Source organism: Bacillus rossius (genome assembly GCF_032445375.1).
Source record: "Bacillus rossius redtenbacheri isolate Brsri chromosome 4 unlocalized genomic scaffold, Brsri_v3 Brsri_v3_scf4_2, whole genome shotgun sequence".
Taxonomy (NCBI): Eukaryota; Metazoa; Arthropoda; class Insecta; order Phasmatodea; family Bacillidae; genus Bacillus; species Bacillus rossius.
In genome coordinates, this window is record NW_026962011.1 from 3,465,060 (window position 1) to 3,489,858 (window position 24,799).

The 24,799-nt window shown below is 37.8% G+C and overlaps 2 protein-coding genes across 2 annotated transcripts in view; both read right to left on the minus strand.

Annotated features, from left to right (window-relative positions):
• Positions 1 to 175: 175 nt before the first annotated feature.
• Positions 176 to 3,959, minus strand: LOC134542216 (uncharacterized). The gene is made up of 2 exons (XM_063386295.1): positions 3,726 to 3,959; positions 176 to 3,229 (listed from the first exon to the last, which is right to left on the minus strand). The coding sequence occupies exon 2, from the start codon at positions 3,227 to 3,229 to the stop codon at positions 617 to 619; it is 2,613 nt and encodes an 870-aa protein (XP_063242365.1). The 5' UTR covers positions 3,726 to 3,959; the 3' UTR covers positions 176 to 616.
• Positions 3,960 to 13,421: 9,462 nt separating this feature from the next.
• LOC134542474 (protein ovarian tumor locus) overlaps positions 13,422 to 24,799 on the minus strand; it is a 48,222-nt gene continuing 36,844 nt past the window's right edge. Inside the window, exons 13-15 of the mRNA XM_063386781.1 lie at positions 16,361 to 16,484; positions 15,406 to 15,585; positions 13,422 to 14,792 (exon numbers count right to left, since the gene is read on the minus strand). Coding sequence (XP_063242851.1) covers positions 14,464 to 14,792; positions 15,406 to 15,585; positions 16,361 to 16,484 — 633 coding nt within the window. The 3' untranslated portion in view covers positions 13,422 to 14,463. The remainder of the gene's footprint in view (positions 14,793 to 15,405; positions 15,586 to 16,360; positions 16,485 to 24,799) is intronic.

Consider the following 24,799-nt stretch of genomic DNA (forward strand, 5'->3'; position numbering starts at 1 on the left):
TGCTAATTGTAATTTGTGTAAACAAAAACTGAGTTATAAATCATCGACTAATCTGAAGAAACGTTTGAAACGTAAACATTGATATAGTATGCTCACTAATGTACCTATCTGTTTTTTTATTTTTTATTTTTGATAAAATCGTGAATTTTTAATGTATAAAAACACTAGTTACTAGGGTGATTGTACCAATTAATGAACATTTAAGGCAAATCCTGATATAAAAATTCTTTATTAGTATGAAATTATTTTTCTGAATGTTATGGTAGGTTTTTTTGGATTATTAAACATCTGCACTGAAGTAAAAAAAATATGAACTACTTCAACAATGAACATAATATAAAAATAACTAATTTATACAAATAGTGCAAAAACACCAGTGACTGAACACTTCATTCCAAATACTGAACACACACTTCCCAATGAATGAACAAGTACTGAGCAATGCAAGATAGGCCACTAATAGGCCTATGAAGTAAAGAAATACGAAGTCAAATCATTAGCAGACCTTAGGCCTACATGCTTAAAAAGTTAAGTAGGCTACATGAAACACAAAGTTACGGAATTTAGATACATGTTTTGATGCTGCAAGGTAACATTGATTTGTATTCTACGTGCATCAATTTTCTTTGATTTCAATATCATTTCTAAAAATATATTTTATCCTGTCTCCTGCACTTTCAATAAGTGGTTGTGGCAAAATTGCAACAATATCACTAAAACTTATGTGTGAAACATCACTATCAACAACACGAAATGTTCTATTGTTTTCTGTCGACTTCAATCCTACAACTTTAATTTCTTCCCCTTGCACCTCCTGTGTCACACATACATACTTGTAGTACTGTCCTACATTCTTCTTTGCTCCTGACTTAAACTTAACTAAAATATATGTGCCAGGGATAACATCTTTTCTCTCATAGTCTTTCTGAAATTCTGCTTGTGTCTCAGGAGGCCTACTAGTAACAGTAGTTGTTTCACCAACTTTGTCTTTAGTCTTTCTTCGTTTAATAGCCGGTCTATTATTCACTGTTGCGTGTAGTCTTTTCTTTCGATTTTCTTTTTTCTCTTGCTGGATTTTCTGTTTTGCCTTCTTTTCGTCTTCCTTCTTAACCTGCAATTCACGCCATTTGTTTGAAGATATTGCATATATTTGTTTTTCTTTCTGTACTCTTTTTATTGCTTTTTTCTCATTAACTCGTGGCCAGTGCAAGTGCTGCTCCCACAAATCTATTTCTTGGTCACTTGTTTTCTCAATCTCCTTTTCAGTTGCATTATCTTCATTACAGTGCTGGTTTCCATTTTCTTTTGGATCTTTACAATCAGTTCGCAACTTATTTTCCACTTCTTCAAGTATCATGCTCATGACATCTTCCACAATGTCTCTTACACAGATTTCTTCAGTACTTTTACTTTTGTTTGTGTATCCTTCATCATTACACAGCATTCCAGTTTCTTCTTCTTCCTCTACTTCAATAACATTCAAATTTTTTCTGGTTCCACTTGGGATGTTCATACTAATTTCTTTTCTGAAACCATCATTACATGACAGTACAGTTGCTTCTTCCTCTACCTCAGCAATGTACAAATTTTCTCTGGTTCCATATGTGATGTTTGTGTCATCCATACCATGAAAAACAATACCATCAATTTCAATTGGAAGGGAACCAATATCTAACAAGTCAGTCTCGGTTGTTAAAGTAATGTCGTCAATACCAGGAATGTCTGTGGCATTCAACAATTCACATTCGTCTTGATTGTTGGCATTCTGAGTAGCTTGTCTGTCATGGCCAACTTGACTTTTCTCATTGACTTGCTCTCTGCAGGCTTTCCAGACTTTGAATAGACTACTATTTGAAACTGGCAAAGAAGTATTTTCTTCTGTCTGCAAAAATTGTTCTGTTTTGTTTGGTCCGATCAAGTATTCAATAACTTTCACAGCTATTTTGAAGTCATTCTTTGTTGGTACGGTCTGCTCTTCTTGGCATCTTTCTTTTTTCAGCTCCTGTCGCCTGTGAGAGATACATTTTGTGTAGTCAACATTTTCAGGATTACAGGGGAACAAACCACAAGCTCTGAAACCACTAATTATTACATCTGGTTTAATCGCAGCATCGAAAGCTTCTTTAAATATATGAGCAAAATTTGCTTTTGTAATATTTCCGCAGGACTGTTTGTGAGAGTGATACACTTTTCTCCACATTACTTTTAAAGCCCGGAACACTGTCACATCACATGGTTGCAGTATGTGAGTTGCATTGGGAGGCAGGCAGTAGAGGATAATTTTCTTTTCAGCACATAATTCCGACACTTCCAAACTCAAATGAGATTTGTGACCATCTAAGAACAATATCACTGGAAACACTACTCCATTGCGTGATAACCATGGCCAGAAAATGTTTGCTATGTACTCATAAAATGTACTCGAAACCATCCACCCAGAGTCCGATCTCCCAAAACCCCACTCTTCAGGAATAGTATGAGCAATGTTTTTTGGCAGCCGCTTGTATGGGTAAATTATCATGGGTGGAATAATACTCCCGTTTGCAGAAAAGCTGCACAACACTGTAATGGATTCTTTCTCTTGCCCACCTGCTATTTCGTAGAAATTCTTTAAGTCTGTAGGTCCTAAAACTTTACCAGTCTTAGGGCAAAGCTGCATTCCAGTTTCATCACAGTTTATGATTCTTGCACCATCTTGTAAAACATCTTCACACCCCTCCTCTTGCAAATGAGTCCTGAGATCATAAAACCAGTTGCTAATTTGTTCTTGCGTCACAGAAGCACGACCCTTGGAAATTATTTCAGCATTTCTTTTCCCAATAGTAGGGTGTCTTTTAAGGAACAAATCCAACCACTTCCTTCCCGGCCTATTGTCTTTGAACAGAGTCTTCCGTCCACCACTATTTAAAACTGTCTGTACAGCATCTTGAACTACATCCGGGTGCATTGGAAATCCCAATTTTGCCTTGCTTAGTATCCACATTTCTAACTTCTGTTCTTCTTTTGTTGTCAGCACAGTATCTGGTCCCATTTTTCGTTGAATAGGAACTTTGCCCATAATTTTATTATGAAGTGTTCCCTTAGGAACACCATATTTTTTAGCAGCACTATTCAAACTAAGGTTTCCTGCCTTAATATCTTCTAAAGCTGAAGTGAGGTCTTCTTCGCTATACTTAAAACGTTCATATTTCTTTCCCTGGCTCGCTGTCATTTCCGAATTATCATCCATCTGGAAAGAAATGAGCAATATCTTACTTTATATATAAATTTTGGCAATCTTAAGTACAGTAACAACATAAAAACACATTCTGAAGTGGTCTTGGTTAAATAAATGATAAGTGTTCATTTACAAAAGCAGCTTTTCTAGTGAATGAACACCACCTAGTTTTGCTGTTCATTTACTGAATACATGCTCTCCAAGTTTGAGGTTAGACCTAATGTCTACTTAGACTTGTAGGCACAGCCATACAGGAAGCAAAGCAAGGAAAAAAAATATTTTCACTGCTACCCAGTAAATGAACACTTTTTCATTGACTAGATTTTCAATGTTTTGGCAACCAGTAACTGAACTCCTTGAAATAAACAAAACTAAGGAGCAAATTATGTCAGTTTAGTAAGGAATTTGCTATTTAAATGCTGCTTTAATCTACAGACATTAATCAAGTTACTTTATTTGACTGTTAGAATAAAAATTGCTAAGCCTAAAATTATGAAATAATCCTCACCTTAACAGCTGAGGCATTCAGGTGGCCATATCCACATCATCACTATTACCATTTGAGCTGTAAAGAAAATGGTGGCACTGTGTCACTTGAAATGACTGCACTGCCATCTATATGTTTACAAGAAAACTACAAAAAATTGATGGAACTATACAATCCAAAGATATCTTATTTTTTAAAGATAATCCCAGAGGTTCATTCAATGGTACGTGTTCAGTAATTGGTACAATCACCCTAATTGTTTTCGAAAAAAGAAAGTCCATATGTTGATTACATCTGTTATTAGTGTCAACTGAGAATTTATTTGCATTTTCATAGCTGTTAGGTGCACAAATATAAATATTATATCTTGTATTAATGTACTTTTTAATATTAAAATTTCATTAGTTTTATTATTGAACGAGACGGTGCACGCACTGCGCACTGAGCGTACTTTGAAGTAGGACAATAAACAAAACGACTTGTAACCAGGGCTGCCACTCTGATATTCATGAAAAACCTAGATAACCTAAAAAAAAAAACCCAGACACATGGGTAAAAAACCCAGATGCGTCTAAAATGCTATCGTTGAAAATGTTTGCGTACTAATTCAAAAATATAAACATAACTGGTTTTAATATAAAACAATTAATTACCTTACAAGACTGAAAACGGTTAAATACAACCAATACAAGAAAATTACACTGCAGCAAAATGGCTGTATAAGTAATTCTTGGACCAGCACATATCATAAAAAAACCTACAAATATATACATGACAAAACAAACACCATCACTGCATTCTTTAAACCGGTAAATGTTTTTATAAAACTGCATCATGTACGTTAGTCTTTATTCAGAGTCTGATTCTAGAAGATTGGTTTGAAGGTTAATTGCAGGGCCGGAACTAAGGGGGGGCATGGGGGGCATATGCCCCGGGCGGCAAATATCAGGGGGCGGCAAAATATGAAAAGTGGTTCACTAAAACAAAATTAAACTAGTCATTAAAAAAAGTTTTGAAAGTGTACATATCGCAAACAATAAGTTAGCCAAGAAATTAAGAAATTCTATTTAACTTGACTATGCATAATTTGTAAATATATTCATACTTCAAATGCGTTACTTCACTCTAAGAAACAATTATTTCCATAATTCGTGGTCTGGAGTGAGTAAAACCACTGCGATGAGAGTTGGCATCTCAAGGACCCGTTGCGCGGGTGATCACTTGGCTGAGCAAGATGTAGCCCTTTCTCTGATAAATACCCTCATTTTTCCAGCCCCTACTCAGTCGCTCCTGTGTTTTCGTACCATGTGCGTCTCTGCCTGAGGACGGGAGCAGATAGCAGTTCCCGAAACGTCGCTTGTTTCTGTTTTAGAAAAACTATTGTGTTTGTTTCGTCTTTTCGTTTTGTCGTGTTATTGTCTCGTTTCAACTGTTGTGCTGAATTTTTTTGGGTTCAATATTTTTGTGCTGTCATCATTTGTGGGGTTTTTATCGTTCTATTCTGTTTTGGAAAACTATTGTGTTTGTTTCGTCTTTTCGTTTTGTCGTGTTATTGTCTCGTTTCAACTGTTGTGCTGAATTTTTTTGGGTTCAATATTTTTGTGCTGTCATCATTTGTGGGGTTTCTATCGTTCTATTCTGTTTTGGAAAACTATTGTGTTTGTTTCATCTTTTCGTTTTGTCGTGTTATTGTCTCGTTTCAACCATTGTGCTGAATTTTTTTGGGTTCAAAATTTTTGTGTCGTCATCATTTGTGGGTTTTTTTCGTTCTCTTAGTACATTTTTCTTTGTTTGTTGACCATATTCCTGTTACGGAATATTTTGTGGTGTTTATATCCTGTTGACAACAGCAATTTTTTGCTTAATTTGTGCTTTTTGTCTTTTGGTTATTTTTACTTATTTTTTTATTTTTTTTTATTTTTCTTCTACAGAAAAAGTGCTTAGCAATGGCGTATGTCCAAAAAACTGACATCAAGTAATGTTGGAAGTCATTGACAGATTAATTATGGAACTGAGTAACTGGTTTAAGGCTTTGGAGAACATTAACAATAAGTTTGGATTTTTAAGTGGTGTTCAAATTCATAAAATGGAAGTAGAAGATTTAAAAGTCAAAGCAGCAGAATTAGGAAACACAGTGCCGATCTTAACAAAGAAGAATTCGTATTTGAAATTGAAAGTTTTAAGCACCATGCATTAACAGTAGACTATGAATTAAAAGATGCTACAGCATGAACAATGTTGAGCCTTATCTACAAAAATAAACTGGAAGAGGCACATTCTAACATTAGTACTGCTCTGAAAATGTTTCTCACCCTTCCAGTTACAATTGCGTCAGGCGAAAGAAGTTTTAGTAAACTTAAACCTATTAAAAGCTATTTGAGAAGCACGATGGGCCAGCAGAGATTAACAATTCTAAGTATTATATCTATTGAACACAAACGAGCTGCTTTGATAAATTTTGATGATATTATTAACACTTTTGCAGCTAATCATGCTCGAAAAATTAAATTTTGAATTGAATTTCTTTGTATGGTTATCAATACAATATTATACTTAATTCAGAATCACATGTTCCTTATGTAATTTTAGTAGCCTACTTAATAAACTTATTGGTAAGACATTAATTTTCACTGCTGTGCAAACAATAAACAATAGTTTGATAACAGTCTACTTCATTATAGTAAAAAATGTAATTTAATTAGTTTTCCAATTAGTGTACTTGATAAATTTAAGTTCTCAATTATGGATAAGAGAATGGTATCATTTCAACCACCGCTTCTAACGAAAAAGGGTATTTTATAATGTTGGTAAGGAGGGGGCGGCAAATTAAGCTTTGCCCCCCCTAACGAATCTCCTAGTTCCGGCCCTGGTTAATTGTTGCATTGGTTTTGTGTTCTGCAAGCCTCTTTGAAGAATGTGTCTAATTTAATATTCGACTTAGCTTCTTGAAAACTAGTTTTGTGTTTATATGTATTTTTGTGTGTGAAACACATAGACTTGTTTGCATTTATCAAACAGATATTGCAACAGATACAGTAGCTACTACCTTTATTATTGTTTTAGGTATAAAAATAATTAAAATTATAAAAAACCTAGAATTGTTGGAATTCATTATTTAAAAACCCAGAAACCCAAACACCATTGGAAAAACCCAGATCTGGTGGAAAAACCCATGAGTGGCAGCCCTGCTTGTAACAATATCGCTTTGCGCCTCTCCTTCAAGGCTTCAACTCCTTCCCCTGCGCTTCCTCCCCTACATTCTTTCCCTTCTTTATCCCTTATTCGTCGTTCCTGCTCCCTCCCCTTTCACAAGCTCCGCCCAAGTGACCGTCATCTGCGATCGGGTACTGCGCTCATTGGCCGTGGTGTTGTTCCAGGTGAATTCTGAACTGATACTAAAGTCTCTGATACTTTTCAAGTGTACTCGTTTGCCGTTCCTGATACAGGCGCGTATCAGTGACAAAGTATCAGGTTGATACTTTTCGACCCACCTCTAAGCGTAGTCGGTTGCACACCGATTTACGGTGCGAACTGTGAAGGTCTTTGAGTTCGAGACCCGGGAAAGGCATTTGAAAATATGTATAGTATTCTTAATTCATGACAATATTAGTCATACACGCCATCCTTTTGTGATTTTCCTCTGGAATTATAATCTGTGCAAGTGAAAGACTGTGGCCACAATAAAGAACCAACATATATACATATTTAAAAGCACTGCTGAATAACTGTACTTGCTGTAGATAAATTACTTCTTTATATTTTTTGTGCCAGAATTTCAGGCTAGGAAACTTCAAATTAAAAAATATATATACATCATCATATGTTCAAAACACCGGAGCAAAATAGAGGACTGGTGTTTCAAAACTTGTATATAGTTTAATATTGCTCTTCAGGGGATGACAAACCCCCTGCCTATGTGTTTACTGCTGCACCAATCTTATTTGTTCCCTGTCACATGTTTCCTATTTTATCAGTAACATCTGTAGATATTAAATATTTGCATCAGTAAATTGACTTAATTTTGCTGAACTGGCAGAGACAAAATGCCTATCTCCAATTGATATTTAATTATCTTATTTTATAGCATAGTTGAATTTAGCAAGCAACACAATATGGTACATTTTATTTTAGAATTTTATTGTTTTAGCTTTCTTCCATTCCCAGTAATACTTAAATTTTGCTCATTGACAACTATCAATAGTTCATACTACAGCATGCAATAATTAGGTATATTGGTTATATATGTTGCAATTAAAGATTTGAATAATATGCAGTTAAGTGGAACTAAAATATTTGTGTGTGTCTGTCTCTCTCTCTCTCTCTCTCTCTCTCTCTCTCTCTCTCTCTCTCTCTCCCTATATATATATATATATATATATATATATATATATATATATAGAGAGAGAGAGAGAGAGAGAGAGAGAGAGAGAGTTTTCAAGCCTGAAAGTATAAAGAAGTAATTTATCTACAGCATGTAAAGTTATTCAACAGTTCTTACAAAATGTATGTATGTTGGTTCTTTATTGTGGCTTAGGCTTATATAATCCCTTGAAGCATGGGTTGCAGACAGTAACAGTCCTGGACTTTGCAGGGCCCTAATAATTTGGAAAGATTTTAAACTGAGGAAGTCTGAGGGATTTAGTATCACTTCCAAAAAAATTAATAAATTTGGAAAATTAACTCTTTAACATTTTGAGACAACCTGGAACTTAATTTCAAAGTTGGTTTTGCTAATTTATCTTAGGAAATGTCAATATTTTTATCAAAATTTTAATTATTTACGTTTACATTATTTAATGAACTAGCTACACTACCGAAGCCTACAGGCATAACACACTCACACTGTTCTATACACAGATGGTATGCTATCAAAAAGGAAATATTAATATACCAATTAACTTATTATGAACTTGAATTGAAATTGTAATGTTAAATCTCACAGGACTGCATTAAAGAAATACATAAAATATAAAAGTGAAAAATGCTACGAATAAATGCTCACAATTTTAACATGGCTACAAAAATCTGCAAAGAATTTTACAGTTGTCTGACTCTATACATTATTCTTTAAGAATAGTAATTGTAATTTACATGGAATGTGAGTTGTTTGTATAGATGAAGGATGACGAAAATATCCTTTTCTAGTGCTGATCTATGACCTACTATAAACCTATTTGCTTATATTATTAAGATATTTCTGTAATTAGATTTACAGTAATCAATCAGTGAATGAGTGGGTTTTAGCTTTTGTGATTAGCTTACATAATTATATTCGAGACTATTTTCTCGTTAGGAATGTGTCGTTAAAATGATCTTAAACAATACTTATATGACAAATACTTTTTCACGTGTTATTCATTTATTTTCCAGTTCTATGGGATGGAAATCAAAGAAAATGAAGTAAAGATCTCCAGTATCCAAGTAATACAGTGAATTAGCCAGTGGCAACTCAAGTAGAGTAGGCGCAGGATATCTAGAAGCTTGGGACATGTCACAGATTTACAATAGGGAGGGGTGGGGGGTGTGACAAAGGAGGGAGGGAACAAGGCAACCATCGAGTCTATATTGTAACTAAAAACATTGACTTCTCACCTGACCTATTCGCTGCTCGCTGGCAATGGAGTAATGCCTTCCATTTCGTCGCTTGAATAACCCGTATTACAGTCATCACTACTACCACTGCCGCTGTCACTGTCCACACCTCCTAGGTTAATAATATTGGGATCAATTTCTATGTCAAAACGTGCATCCTGGTCGTAGTACTCGTTATCAAGTTTTTTCACGTGCTCACAGTATGGTCTCCAGTCGTCTGCCCTCATACTATTAAATGTTTCTTCGCAGAGCTGTTTTACGTCTTGTAAATTACACATTACATTGTGCAATGCAACTTTGCCTTTCACTTTTGCCCATTTATTTTCGATGGGATTTAAGTCAGGGTGATATGGTGGCAAACGCAGTGTTGTATGCCCGTAACATTTCAAAATTTCATCGACAGAATAAAGGGTTTGCTTCGGCTTATGCTGCTTAATAATTGCGTAAAGTGTTGGCTTGAGCATGTAATCTGCAAAAGGAATGCCATGCTCTCGCAACCATTGTTGCATGTCGTGTTTAGTCGAGTTAGATGTTGGTGACTTATTTATCTTGACGTTGTGATACGGTGCATTGTCTAAAACAACAACAGTATTAGCAGGAATATTGGGTATAAGTTTTTCTTTTATCCACTTTTCGTAGTTTTGTTGATTCATGTTGTGATGGTAGTCTCCTGTAGCCTGTTGAGATTTCCACATCACTAAGGCATTAACGACAAAACCATTTTCACCGCCAGCATGAACCATTATTAGTCTTTGTCCTTTAGAAACAGGTGTCAACAGGCCGTGGGTCGAGTCATCACTCCAGGATTTCTGTTGCACATTGGACGACAAAACATAAGACTCATCCATGTACACAATATTACGATTTTCCGTTTCTGAAACGTCGTATATTTCTCAAATACTCGATTCGCTTCTGTCGTATATCAGACTTTTCAATCAAAATGAGACTTTGCGACTTAGTTTTTCGCCACCGAAAACCATACTTTTTTAAAATTTTCCGTAAAGTTGCATTGCAACCTTGGAAATTAATGTCCTGTTGCAGTTTTATTCGTATTTTTTTCACTGTGGGGACACATTTTTCAGTTACATAAAAATTATATACAGTTCTGCGAAGTACTGCTTGGTCAAAATTATCTAGGTCGTATTTACATGTCTTCTGTCTATTCTTATCAGATGTAACGAAAGAACATCATTCTCCGATGCTCCACATTTTTGCTTCCCCTTTTATTTTCTGCACTGCGCTACGAGACACACCAGTAGCTGCAGCTGTCCTTAACTGTGCCTTTTCTTTTGGAATAGATGGTTCTATAGTTTTAGCTTCATTCTCCATAAATGACAATACATTATAAATTATTTCACGGGCTTGCGAATGCAGTTTCTTCCTCTTCACCGTCGATAATACCGGTGGCATCGTGATAACAAAACCCACAACAAATTAATTTATTTAACCACGCACTCGAAAGTGTTTCATAACACACGTATTCACAAGACGAAATTAACACTAGTAACAATTATTATAAGACAAAGTGCATTAAAGTCCGGACCGATTACAGTAAAACCATGTTTAATATAAATTAATCACAACACCAAAAGCACATAATGTAGCGAATTCAGATGACTCGAAGAGCAAACAAAATAGGACAGTCCAATCTGGCTGAATCCTGCACAGAAACTACAGAAAGAGGTTTATATTTTCTGGTCCGATAGTATGAGCCAAACCCAAGTGCTCTGCGCATGCGCGGTCACATGATCAAGCCCCTCGCAAGCACTCTGCGCATGCGCAGTCACAAGGTTAACCCCCTCCAAGCGCCTCCTTGCCCTGGCCGTAACGGTCACTCAGGCTTCTAGATATAATGCGCCTACTGTGAGTGAGTCTTCTTCACTGAACTTAACTCGTCATTGGTCGCGCTATGAGCATTTTGCTCACCCTCAGAAATATGGTTTTACTGTTATTGTTTTTATTGCTGCTTGGAGGTGTCCTTTTTTCTAGCTGAGTTTTGAACCTTCCTTATTAAGTCACTAGGTGGCTGACAGGATGTAACTGATACTTGGCCTTGATATAAGATATCGCTTACAGGCATGCACGTTGCATGAGCAGTTTGCTCACAGTGCGACCAGTCGCGTTGCTACACTTGTGACGACTGTTCGGTTTGCAAAGTGCTGTGTTTAGTCGTGGAATATATTCTCGTGAGACTAAATCTAATGTTTCGTGGTATTACTTATTGAAATGAATCAGGGGAAGAAAATTGTGGCTTTGGATCTTCAACAAATCGCTGAATGTTTTATAACAGGTAAGTTATGTTATAATTGTCAATATTTTTTTGAAAATACAAAAAAAAACATATATTAGATAAAACATCAATTAACATCAATTATAGTAAATATTAACATTTTGTCACAAAATTGTTGATTTTAGGTGTTAGAAAATGTAAATTTCCATGAAAGCAGTTAATTTTGATGTAGAAAATCTCTATTGCATAATGTGTGTTATATTAGTCATTGTCTCAAATGTATAACATAAATTAGTGTACCCTCAAAAGACTCAGTAGATTTAATAATTTTGTGCTAAAAAATGATGAAATTGTGAATAATGTGTGATTTTCTGTTGCATCCAACTCTACTGCATTTATTGTTGATGTATTTGTAGGCCGGACAAAGGAAACTCACTATACAGCCAAATAGTTTATTGTGATGATGATTTATGTAAAAAAAAAATTAAAAATTATGTGATAATAATATAAAATATAATTTAAACAAGCAGAGTTGTTTCATTTGTAATAAGTAAAAATATTTGGCCTTTTAAAAGTGGTTAAGCACGACTCTAATCGTAAAATTAAGTCTGTGAGCAAAATGCTCATGCGCGACCACTGGTGTAACATTTTACAATGCGACCAATGACGGGTTAAAGACAACTTAAGATGATGCCAACCTAAGATATTCTGTTCTCTTAAACATTGTGTTCCAAGTCAGTTGGAGCTTACAGAATTTTCAGATTGCTTTCTCAGTTATTTTAAAGACCACTTTTTTGAATAATTTGTAGTATCTACAAATGTATCCAAATTGATCAAAAGTATATAAAAAATGTTTTGTTTCAATTAATAAATACATGTACATCTAATTTTCTGAGGCGAAGGGGGGGGGGGGGGGGGGGGAACAAATGTGGGACTTACTGTACATCATATATGCTGTTGGATATTCTGGTCCTGATATTTACAAGGTTTCATGTTAATCCAATGATTAATCTACACTCAGCTGTTTCATCATTTTAACATATGGATGTTCTAAGTAAATTTAGTATTATTATAAAACTACTTATTTCGATTATGAAAGGTAAAATATAATCATATCAGCACTTCAAATTAATCTAATGAGGTTTTTACTAATTTTTTTTACATAAATCAGTACTTACATTGTAGAGCCTATCAGTATCATTTTTCACCATACGTATTTATCAATTCAAGTCTGCCCACTTGGTCTAGTGGCTGGCGTGTCTTGCTGTTGGGCCAGGGGGCCAAGGTTCGACTCCCGACCAGGGAGTAATTTTTTAAACCTTCTCCCCGGGTTCAGGACTGGGTATTTGTGATGTCCCTTTCACCTTCATCCGCCGAAGGCAATGCAAACCAACGCAGAATCATACTGCGCAGGGGTATTACGGCTGTAATCACCCTGGTGTTGACTGCACTTACGACACCACCCAGAGAATGGGCTAAAACAACTCGCCCGTATTTCTCAAACATTCCTAATTTTCTAACAAGCAGTTTGAAGCTGAAACTTTCATGTGTTTAAGTCACTACTTTTTATGCAACTTTTGGAGTTTAGAAGAATGTAAATGATTAAAATGTCGAATGATAACTTAAAAATGTAATGTGCCTAACCGTTACTTCAATTGCCGCAGCATTAAAATTACATTCTTATCTATAATGAGTTCTCCAAAAATTACATTCTGGTTGCAGCCATTTTTAAAATTCAGTAGTTAATATATTCTTATAGCAAGCAAAATTGAGTGTTTTTTTCTAAATAAATAAATAAATAAATAAATAAATAAATAAAAAGGGAAAGATGTGAGCACATATTCGTGCTGTACTAGATGATTCCTTTAAGTTACTAAGTAATAAAATAAACTCAAAAATGCTTAAATAAATTTTATTTTCAAAAACAATAACAAGATAGTTACAACATTACACGATGGGCAAAAAAACACCCTGTCGGACAATGAAATGTTCTAACAACAAAATAAATGCTGTAAAACTCCATCATCCGTGATAAAGGATGGAGTTCCTGTCCATCTGAAATACTGAAAAATATCTTTTCACACGCTACTAACAAGATTTCTATTTAGGTACACAATCTAAAGGAAATAGCACGTAACACAAAAGTGATTCCAAGATCATCCAAAATTGAGCATGTGAATTAAATAATTAATGTGAGATCAAAACAATTCATTTTCACTCAGGTACAATGAAAAATAACCTACCATATAAAATAACAACAGTTCATAACTATCACAATGAAAATGGGCAAAGAATGCATACAGTACCATGAAACTTTAAACAACACAATTTGTATTAGTATTACCTACAAAAATTAAATAGTCTGTAACATCCATTCCTTTACAGATCAGCAGTCAAGAAAAAATTAGGGCCAAGTTCTAAAGCCTCTACTAAAACTTAAAAACTAACTAAATAAATACACAGATTATGAAACTAAAGAGAGAAAAAACTTTTAAAAAAAACGCTCACTAAACCAATACAAAGAATAGTTACATACTAAATGGATGTAAAAAGAAACTAGTAATTACAAAACAAACATTAACATACTAACCAGTTTCTATTAGCACACAATTCGTACAGATTTTGCCCCCAATAACTTCACAGGTTATTTTTATTGTCGCAAGTACCGAGAAACAAAGAACAAAAGACAAACTGCATCAGGTAAGTTATACATACACTAATCCCAAAAAATCTTTAAGGCACTTGATACTGTACAAGTTTACATACTGCAAATTATCTACATAGGTGGTTGCAAAAACATTGATAAAATGTTTACTACAAAATTATTTCCGCAGAGAAGCTTGATACGACAAAATTCATGAACCTTGAGACAGCGCACACAGGTTAACAATGCAGAAGGTTCTGGAAACCTTTTCCTCGTGGGCCCGGTGGTGCCGACTAGCCAGGCACAGGAGAGTAGCTGGCCGGGCCTTGCGGCTGGGACGCAACCTGCACCCAGTGAGGAGCGTACACCGCGGGGGCCTGCGGGTACACCATGCCGGGGTACGTGGCCACGTAGCCCCCCTCCACTCCGTGGGGCTCTACCACCTGGCCGTAGCCCTGGCCGTCCGTGGCGGCGTAGGAGAGGGACGGCCCTGCCACGTACTGCTGGTAGCACTGAGGGGCCACCGGGAGCAGCCCTGGCTCCACGGTGTAGTAGTACGGCACAGCTGGAGGGCGGCAGGCATAGGGAGCCGCCCTCTGGCAGTCCGCGGGGCTCCTGGCAGCTGCAGACACGCCCCGCCACGGTAGTGCACACACTTCATTTTGTAAAAATTAACGCTTGTCCATTATCAAGTAACCATATTACAATTTTTTTTAGTGATGTTTTAAGTTTTAACTACATAATTCTGTTTTTTTTATCCTCCTATATTTTAAGATTAGTAGCATTATCTGAGGGCAAGTATTTTGTGTGTTTTCTTTCTTGATGAAGGCCATGATATAGTCAACAATCTGAGTTTTTTTTTATGTAATACCTCCATACCCTGCATTTTTAACTACTAACGAAGGCTACAGTATAGTTGACAATTTGAGTTTTAATTTTAATTATTTGAGTGTTTCCATAATCTGGCTGTTCATATGGTCTGAATGAGATAATACTATTAATGTTTGGTAATGGAACTGTAATGGAAGCAATCCTGGTTTTAAAATAAAAATGAGATGTTTGCAAGCTTGTATTTGTAATAGTTTCAGTTGCAGACCCTTAATTAATTAAAGGGTACCCTTAACTATTATTTATATTTGATAATCTTATTTTATCGCAACGAGTAACAATGTCAAACAAAAGCTGAGGAGATAGCAAAGAAGCAATGCCCACAAGAAGCCCTGAGGGGTCCGTACCGTTCTCGCCGGGGCACTGCAGCCTTGGGGGCTGTATGCCTGGCACAGTGGTCATGACCTTGTAGTCCCGGGACCATCCCGGCACACCCTCGCTGTCAGGTGGCGGGGGTACCGGCGATGCTGCAACAGAGCGCTGCTCGCTGGGTTGGTATATCTCTTCATCCGAGCAGGTCGTGGAGTCTGCAGCAACATGCGACTTACATGCTTCAAGGTGATCAATTTAACAGATTGTGGAAGCAGTTTCAAGCAATACCTCTGATAAAAGCTATACAAGGAATTATTTAATATAAATGCAGTTTATTTGTAAATACAGTTTTAGGTAAAATTACCATCCTGTTATCAACAACATTTTTAGGTGCACTCAGGGCCGCAACTAGGGGGGAGCAAGCGGGGCATACGCCCCGGGCGCAAAGCTGTGGGGGCGCCGAAATCGCTTGCATTGTAATTCCTATTACAACTGGTAACTGGTAAAATGTTTTTTTAACTTGCATGCCAGGAATGTCTAATCTGATTTACAATATAACGTCTCAACATATTTAATGAACAAGTCTAGTGATTATACGGACTACTTTATGGACATCGTGGGTTCAAGCATGGAAGGTACAGTAGCACAGAAACTGTTACATGTAGGTATGGAAAATGCTTAAATAGCACCATTTTTCCGTGAGAGGGCCCCCGGACCCCCAGCTTTATTGGTGTGGTATGTGCAAAAAAAGAGGGGGGGGGGGGGCCGCATGAATACATTCATGCCCCGGGTGCCAGAGACTCTAGTTGCGGCCCTGGGTGCACTAGTTCACATACAGTAGTTTTCAGCGCTTAATGGAATTGAGCTCTTAGATTCCTTCATGACTAACATACAACAGTGCATTGTCAGACTAGGAAACTCTTGTGAGTACAGAATCTGCTCATTTAAGACAACTTGTACAGAAACCAACATAGTGATTGCACACAATACCTGGTAACGGCTGCTTCTGAGAACTCCCGCTGTACTGCTCCTCTGCTTGGCAGGAAGGTACTGTGGGAACAGGGACTGCCTGAAGGGGCATGCCCATCACTTGGGTCCTGCTCATGTGATGGTACTGACACACAAAAACACACACAAAAAGATATTAGGAGGTGTTTGTATAACACTGTTGTGCACAGAAAGGCTTAAGGCAAAGGGACAACAAAGATTTTTAGTGGGGTCTGAAACACTTAAGTACTGACATGTAGACTTAAGTAATGCTTAGGATTAGCATTAGACCTACAACCCTCGTCAAATGTGTGTAATTTTGGTTTAAGTTTATACACAGATATCAAGGAAATTATAATAGTATAAAAATTAAAATATTAATATAATAATACATTGGGCCAGCAGCTTATCAAATACTCTATACCACATACGAGGTACAACGTACTGAATTAAAAAAAGGACATGTAAATGTCAATGTGAATGAAAATATGCTACCCTATCAAAACTTTACAACAGAAAAACCAGAAAATACAAAAGATTATTACAAAAGAAACCAAAACAAATACAATAGGAAAACAACCAGATTTTTGTTGTATTCAATGCGGGAATTCACTTCTTTTTGTTGGTTTCTGTTATACTTCTGAGCGTATTTCAGTGGTGTCTGTTGATTTCTGTTCTAAGACACTCTGTTGGGGTGGCCTGCAATGTTTTCTAGTGTTTATCATTGTTTTCTGTTGTAAGGCAGTATATTAGTGTATGTTGTATTTGAGTGTTTTTCATTGTACTGTTTTTTTTTTCTTTTGTAATCATTTGCTGTATGCTGTTTTAAAGTGTTTTTCATTAAATGTTTTTGTTGGTTTCTTTTACAAGTCACTTTGTTGTGGTCTGTTGTTTTCTAATGCTTTCCATTGAATTTTTTTTTTTTTTTTTTTTTTTGTTTCTGATGTAAGGTACTATTTTGGGTCTGTAGTTTTATAATGTTTACAATTAAATTCTGTTTGTTTCTGTTGTATTGTACTATGTTGGGTCTGAAGTTTTCTACTGTTTTCCATTGTATCTATTCTGTAAGTTTTTATTTACTATTGTGTTACATTACTCTCTCCTATTTTCAAGTGTTTTCCATTGAATCAGTTGAGTTTTTGTTGTTTTTGTTGGATTCTTGTATTCCCATTAGATTATTTTGGTTTATGTTGTAAAAAAACATTCTGTTGCATTAATTCATTTGATAAAATTCTATGGGATTAATTTGATACTGGGTATTTCTACTTGGTTTGCTTTGTATATGTTGGGTTTTGTAGTTTTGTTTTCTAGTATTTTTTCTTAGTTTTCGTTATGTTTTGTTAATTTATTAGGTTTTCAACTAGATTCAGTAAGAATTTTCTGGTTTATACGTTGTTATACAGAAATTTGTTTTGTTTTATTTTAGCATATTAGAAAGTACTGTAAAAATTGAATGGATAAGATACCAACAAGAACAGTAAATATCAATATAACCCACAAATAAACTGCATAACCCAACTGTTGTGTTTTCACCTTGTTTAAATGGACATCAACTCATTACACTGTACGACTATCACATATTTATTCAAAATAGCTCTACTCATTATGTTACATTCACTCTCCACCATTACATCACGATCCACTGCCCACTCTACCACTTCCTTTCATAGATACCAACTCTCATAGATGCCAACATCACATATCACAACACCTTCCCTTTTATAGCAAATACATCCACACTCTTGACATATTACTACAATCCAGAAACAGAGCAAAAGTTAAAACAGTCATCAGTTTGGGGAATCATATTATTTGGTACTCACTAGTCTTTGTATCTTGCTAGCACTTTCACCTCACGTCCACTTTTTGTACGTCTCGACACATTGACCTTTTCCTTACCACTCATCAGTGCTCGTGGGCACTCTCCCTGCCGCACTCTTGACCCTGCTCCCTGCGACTCTCCTCCTGCCTCGTCTTCTGCTGGGAACCCCCGGAACTCATCATCAGAGTCCAGGCTGGACCTTCTCCTATGCAACTCAGGAGCAAGGCTGGATGGTCTCAAGTGATGGGAGTTCCTCCGCACGTGCTGGCCATCCTGATCACGGACAACGTATGATCTCGGAGTCGAAGACTTGTGTACAATTTCTGCTGGTTCCCACTGATTGTTTCTATTTAACAAGACCCTATCTTGGTGCTCGAACTCGGTTGCCTTTCTTGCCCGTTGATCATACCACTGTTTGATCTTCGCTTGCCTGTTACGTAGTTCTTCTGCTACCTTTCCCTGCACTTCCGGTTGTAGTAACTGCTGCCTCATTGGTAGTTTCGTCCTTACCCGGCGACTCATTAGCAACTGTGCTGGTGACAGGCCTACAGCAGTCAGAGGAGTGTTTCTGTACTCTAGTAACATGACAGGTAGATCACTAGACGAATCCGAACACCTCCTCAACATGTTCTTAGCAATCTGCACTGCTCGTTCTGCAAGCCCATTCGACTTTGGGTAGTGAGGACTTGCTGTCACTACTTCGAAGTCCCAACTCATTGCGAACTGCCTGTATTTATAGGAGTTAAATGGCATATTGTCTGAAATAATGAGCTTTGGCACACCATGAGTAGCAAACACAGATTTCAGTCCTCTTATGACTTCATTGGCTTGTTTATTTGCTACTGGTACTATTTCAATCCACTTGGAATAGTAGTCAATGACAACCATATAGCTGTTGCCCCCATTGTCACAAAGATCAATACCAAGTTTCTCAAACGGTAATTCTGGAATGTTGTGAGATATGAGTGGTTCTGCTTTATTCTGGCTTCTGAATTTTTGGCATGTGAAACACCTATTTACCAATATCTCAATGTCTTCTGCCATTTTTGGCCAATACAGTACTTGCCTGGCTCATGCTTTGGTTCTTTCTATGCCTAAGTGGCCCTCATGGAGTAAGAGTAGCATCTGCTGCCTCAATGCCACTGGCACTACAATGCGATCATTTAAGAACACTAGACCCTTGTCGAGATGCAAGCAATTCCTTTGGACAAAGTACATTTGAGCTTGCTGGCTGACTTGATGTTTGTGTTCTGGCCACCCATTTTGACAGTACCTCATAACCTCACACAGTGCTGTATCCTTAGCAGTTTCCCGCCTGAACTCATCCTTTCTAGTAGTCGACACCTGACTTGTATCACTCACACTCACAAGGTGAACCATTTCTGCAGACAAATCTTCATCTGCATGTTCCACTTCTGGCAAATACGCCCTTGACAGTAAGTCTGCTACATGCATGAGTTTGCCTGGAAGATACTCTACCGACAGCGTGTACCGTAGCAGCCTGATTTTCATCCGTTGAAGTCTAACAGAATACACATCTGCTATACTTTTCTTAAACACTGGAACTAATGGTTTGTGATCTGTGTGTACTATGACATGCCTTCCATATATGTAGTGATGAAACTTTCTCGCTGCAAACACAATACTGAGCATTTCCTTCTCGACTTGTGCATAATTCTTTTCTGCTGAGGACAAACTTCGGGAAGCATAGCTGATTGGCTGATCATCACACATTAAACAACATCCCAGTCCATCTTTTGAGGCATCACACTGAATGGACAGTTTTTTGTTGGGGTCATACAAGCCGAGTACTGGTGCCTTGCTGACCAACTCCTTGACTTGCTGCAACACATCAGTGTGCACTGGTAACCACTGCCACTCAGTATCGTTCTTCAGGAGTTCCCTCAGTGGAGCTATGATGCTAGCTAAGTTAGGTAAAAACTTCCTTAAGTAGCTGATGAAACCCAACACTCTTTGCAGCTCAACTTTGTTGGTGGGTGTTTGTAGTGTTAGAATAGCTCGCACCTGGTCGGGATCTGGCTGCATACCATTTGAGGAGAACACATGCCCAAAATACCTTGCCTCCTTCTTTTTGAACTGAATCTTGCGTACATTGAACTTCACATTTAGCGCTCTCGCTCTCTGTGCTACCTGTAACAATATTTGATCGTGCTCAACTTCATTTGCAGCAGCAATCAAGAGGTCATCAAAGTATACTAGTACCCCTGGAATATCACCAAAGTTTTGCATGTTTATTCGTTGAAAAATTTCAGGTGCACTCGATAACCCAAATGGGAGCCTGAGAAATTTATAACATCCAAATGGTGTGCTGAAAGTGCAGTACATACTTGATTCCTCATCTAGTTCCACCTGGTAAAACCCATCTTTCAGGTCCAACACTGTGAAAATGGACTTATTGTTCAGCTGGCAGCTCAACTCCTCTAATGTTGGTATCATGTGATACTCCCTGCAAATCGCCTTATTCAGGTCTACTGGATCTAGACAGAGTCTGAGACTTTTGTCGCCCTTTTCAACAACAGTTAGGTTGCTAACCCATCCAGTTGGCTGATCAACCTTGGCAACAATTCCTAGCTTAACAAGCTCGTCCAACTTGATTTTTAATCTATCTCTTAAGGCAAAGGGCACTCTTCGAGGTGGTTTAGCAACTGGCTGAACAGATTTATCTACTACCAATGTGCACTTGTTCGGAATACACCCGACTCCCTGAAATACATCTGCAAATTCTGAGAGGAACTTATCTTCCGATAAAACGCTACTGTGTAAGGTGTGGACAAAACTGCGAGAAACTAACTTCAAACACACGCATCCTGGCAGTCCAAGAATGGGCATTCTGCAGCTACCATCTTCAACAACAACAAACTCCAGGCACTCCTGAGCACCATCTGCTGTATTTACTCCACACATTAGCTTAATGACACCCACTGGTTTCACTTTTTTGCCGCCGAACCCTTCGAGTGTTATGTGTGACCATTTCAACTGGGTTGGGCGAGCCAGCTGCTTCACAATACTCTGTGATATGATATTTACCTCTGAGCCCGTATCAAGCTTGAAATATACAGTCTTACCTTCAACCCACATTTCTTGGATCCACTCCTTTCGGCCTGGCTTGGCATCCTCCACCCCGGTCGTTGCTTCTGCCACTTCTAATGTGCTGACAAAGAACTCTTCCATCTCACCTCCCGTTAACCTAACCTCTTCAACTTGGTTGGTGCACACGGTTGCAAAATGATTGAACTTCATGCACTTGTAACATTTTTTTCCAAAGGCAGGGCACTCATTCTTCCTATGTACCCTCCCGCACCTTCGGCACTTAGGACTTCCTTGTTGCACATGCTTCTGTTCAGCCCCCCCCTTTGTATGGTACCTGCTGCTGTTCAGTTGATTTCTGCTTTCTTCTATTTCGCCACACAGTTTCAACTGTGCCTCCTCTCGGGTGAATTTCATCATCCGACGAATCCTCACGCCGATTAACAGGATTGACAGCTTTGGTTTGTATAGCGTCGGCACGTTGCTTGCCTAGCTCAGCCACCCTACACTGTTCCATTGCCCGTGACAAGCTGAGATCCGGTTCACGCAACAAACGTTCCTGCAGCCCTTTGTCCCGAATGCCCAAAACTATTCTGTCCCGCACAACACTGTCTGTCTGGTCCTTGAAGTCACAACTTTGAACCAGCTTTTTTAAATCTCTCACAAACGAGTCAAACGGCTCTCCCTCTTCCTGAGATCGGCAATTAAACTTGTACCGCTCAACTACGATATTTTTTACAGGGTTACAATAATGTTCAAATGCTCGCAACACCTTTTCAAAATCCCTACGGTCTTCCGCTGGAAGATCGAATGTGTTGAACAACTCAACAGCCTCGTCTCCTATGAGGTTTAACCACATCGCCGCCTTGACTGCCGATGGTTTGGACTCATATCCAGTCGCCAGCATAAAAATATCAAAGCTCTGTTTGAACCGCCGAAAGTGTTCACACAGATTTCCATCTAGAAGCAGCGCCGGCGGTGGCTTAAACGATTCCATCGCGCCGAAACCTGTATAACCTCTATCTCCACGTGGCACAACAACGAAACAACACCACTAAGGTCACGTTGCGAACACTATGCGATTTACTACCGACTGCGCCATGTTGTGTTTTCACCTTGTTTAAATGGACATCAACTCATTACACTGTACGACTATCACATATTTATTCAAAATCGCTCTACTCATTATGTTACATTCACTCTCCACCATTACATCACGATCCACTGCCCGCTCTACCACTTCCTTTCATAGATACCAACTCTCATAGATGCCAACATCACATATCACAACACCAACAGCAATTCATACAACAGAAACTTTTTTTAAAAAAAAACACTCAATCCAATGGAAAATGCTAAAAAAAAAAACAAAAAAAAATGGTTTTGCAACACACCCCAACAGAGTGCCTTTCAACAGAATTCAACAGAAAACAATGGAAGTCAGTAAATTACAATCGAAAACAACAGAAACAATCCAAACACAACAGAATAAAATAGAAATCACTAAATATGTACTTCTAAATACAATAGGCAACACCAGAATTCCTTACAAATGAAATCAATAAAATGTAACAGAAACTAACAAAACCTAACAAATGCAATGTAAAACCCTCAAACACTGTTTTATTTCTTTATTATTCACTATTGCTTACAAGACATAATAACACGTTCCAGTTATGATCTATTAAAGGTCCGCCATTACATGAATACTGCTCGCCTTCATGTCTGCCAACTTCTTATCACAACAACATCCCCTAACGAATAATGCACTGTCACAACGTTTGACAAACTAGTCTCTCAATCTTGCGGGCAATCTGATTTCCCGACCACTCTTTGTGCGCACCGGACACCCCACAATTGCACCCTTGTTCTCACGCCCACTCACAGCAGCCTCTCCCTGCTGGCTGACTTTTTCTTGTCCTCCGCTCCACAGCTCCACAGCAGCATCTCCCTGCTGGCTGACTTTTCCTTGTCCTCCGGTCGACTGGTCTTCTCCCTGGCCCCTTGCTACTTCTTCTGGTGTAAACCCTCTGAAGTTGAAGTCTAGGCTGGACCGTCTACCATGCTTCTCCACAGGCAAAGCCGACGGTCTCAGATGTACAGAGTTTCTTCTGATCTGCCGACCCTCTTGATCCCTGACCACATACGATCTTGGTGTCCCCGCTTCTCGCACTACTTCTGCAGGTTCCCATTGTCTGTCTCTATATAGCAACATTCGGTCCTGCTGGTTGAACCCTCTTTTCATTTTCGCCCTTTTATCGTGCCATTGCTTGCTTTTATCTTGCCTGTCCTGTAACGCCTGAGTTACTTTGGTGTGTACTTGAGGTTTTAACAGTTTCTTGCTGACTGGCAACTTGGTCTGCACTCACCGGCTCATGAGTAGCTGTGCTGGTGACACTCCCACTCCTGACAGGGGAGTATTTCTATACTCAAGTAGCATGACTGACAAGTCATTTTTCAGATCCAGGCATCTTCTGAGCATGTTCTTTGCAACTTGCACCGCCCGCTCTGCTTGCCCATTACACCTCGGATATAGTCGCCGCACGGTAAGTTCGTACTTTTGGGAAGAACTGTTGAAAAATGGAACTAAGAATATTTGGTTTACTATTGTGCAATTTGTTTGACAAATAAATAAACAAAATAGGACGACATAATTTATCAAGCTATTACGTTTCCGTACATGTGTATGAATACTGAAATAATTTGTATTTGTTAATTTTATATGTAAGTTTTTAAACACGTGTGGCAACGATATTTATCGGTATGTTGGCTACACACTTGAAGAAATAGTTCCTTAGTATGTAATTTTGAACAGCTGAAATAACGATAAATATTGCTTAAAATGTTTCACATATGTTTACTTCCAGATCCTGGAGTAATATTGTTTAATATATACTAAAGTTAAGTTATTTTGTTTACAGATGACGTTGCAAGCTGTTGCCGATGAATCACCTACGTAACTGTGTGTCGGCCCAAGCCATGTTGAACGCTTGTTTGCTCAAAACGACTTCTGATTTTCCGAAAACATCCAGTGTATTTGTGTACTAATTAATTTTCTAATTTTAAAGGGTTGTCTTAATTGTAACTTGTAGTGAACTATTGCTTTTACAGTGTAACTTTGTGTTAGTTATTACGGTTTGTTAGGTTATTAAAATGAATGTAAAGAAGAAGGAGACAGCAAGATATTATCAACGTGGCACAAAGAGTTACGATGTTAATGAATACAGGTCAACTGGAACAGGGTGATGTCGCAGAAATGACAGCATTTCTTCTAGATCTGGGCGTCATGACCGTGAAAAAGTGAGTGACTAATTAACACGTTATGAAAGTATGTGCGTGAAAATGTTCCGTTAGGTTGGGGCGTGTTTGTAAAATAGTGTAAAAGTACCTTCCTCGTAGCTTTCTTGTTTTGAATGTCGGGCAAATTACAAACAGACACGTTCTTATATTTTCGGTTATATATTAGGTAATGTCCCACAAGCAAAACATATTAAATGTAAGGGCATGTACACAGATACTAACCTAACATAACCTATCCTCAACCAACATAATGTAACCTAACCCAACCCAAA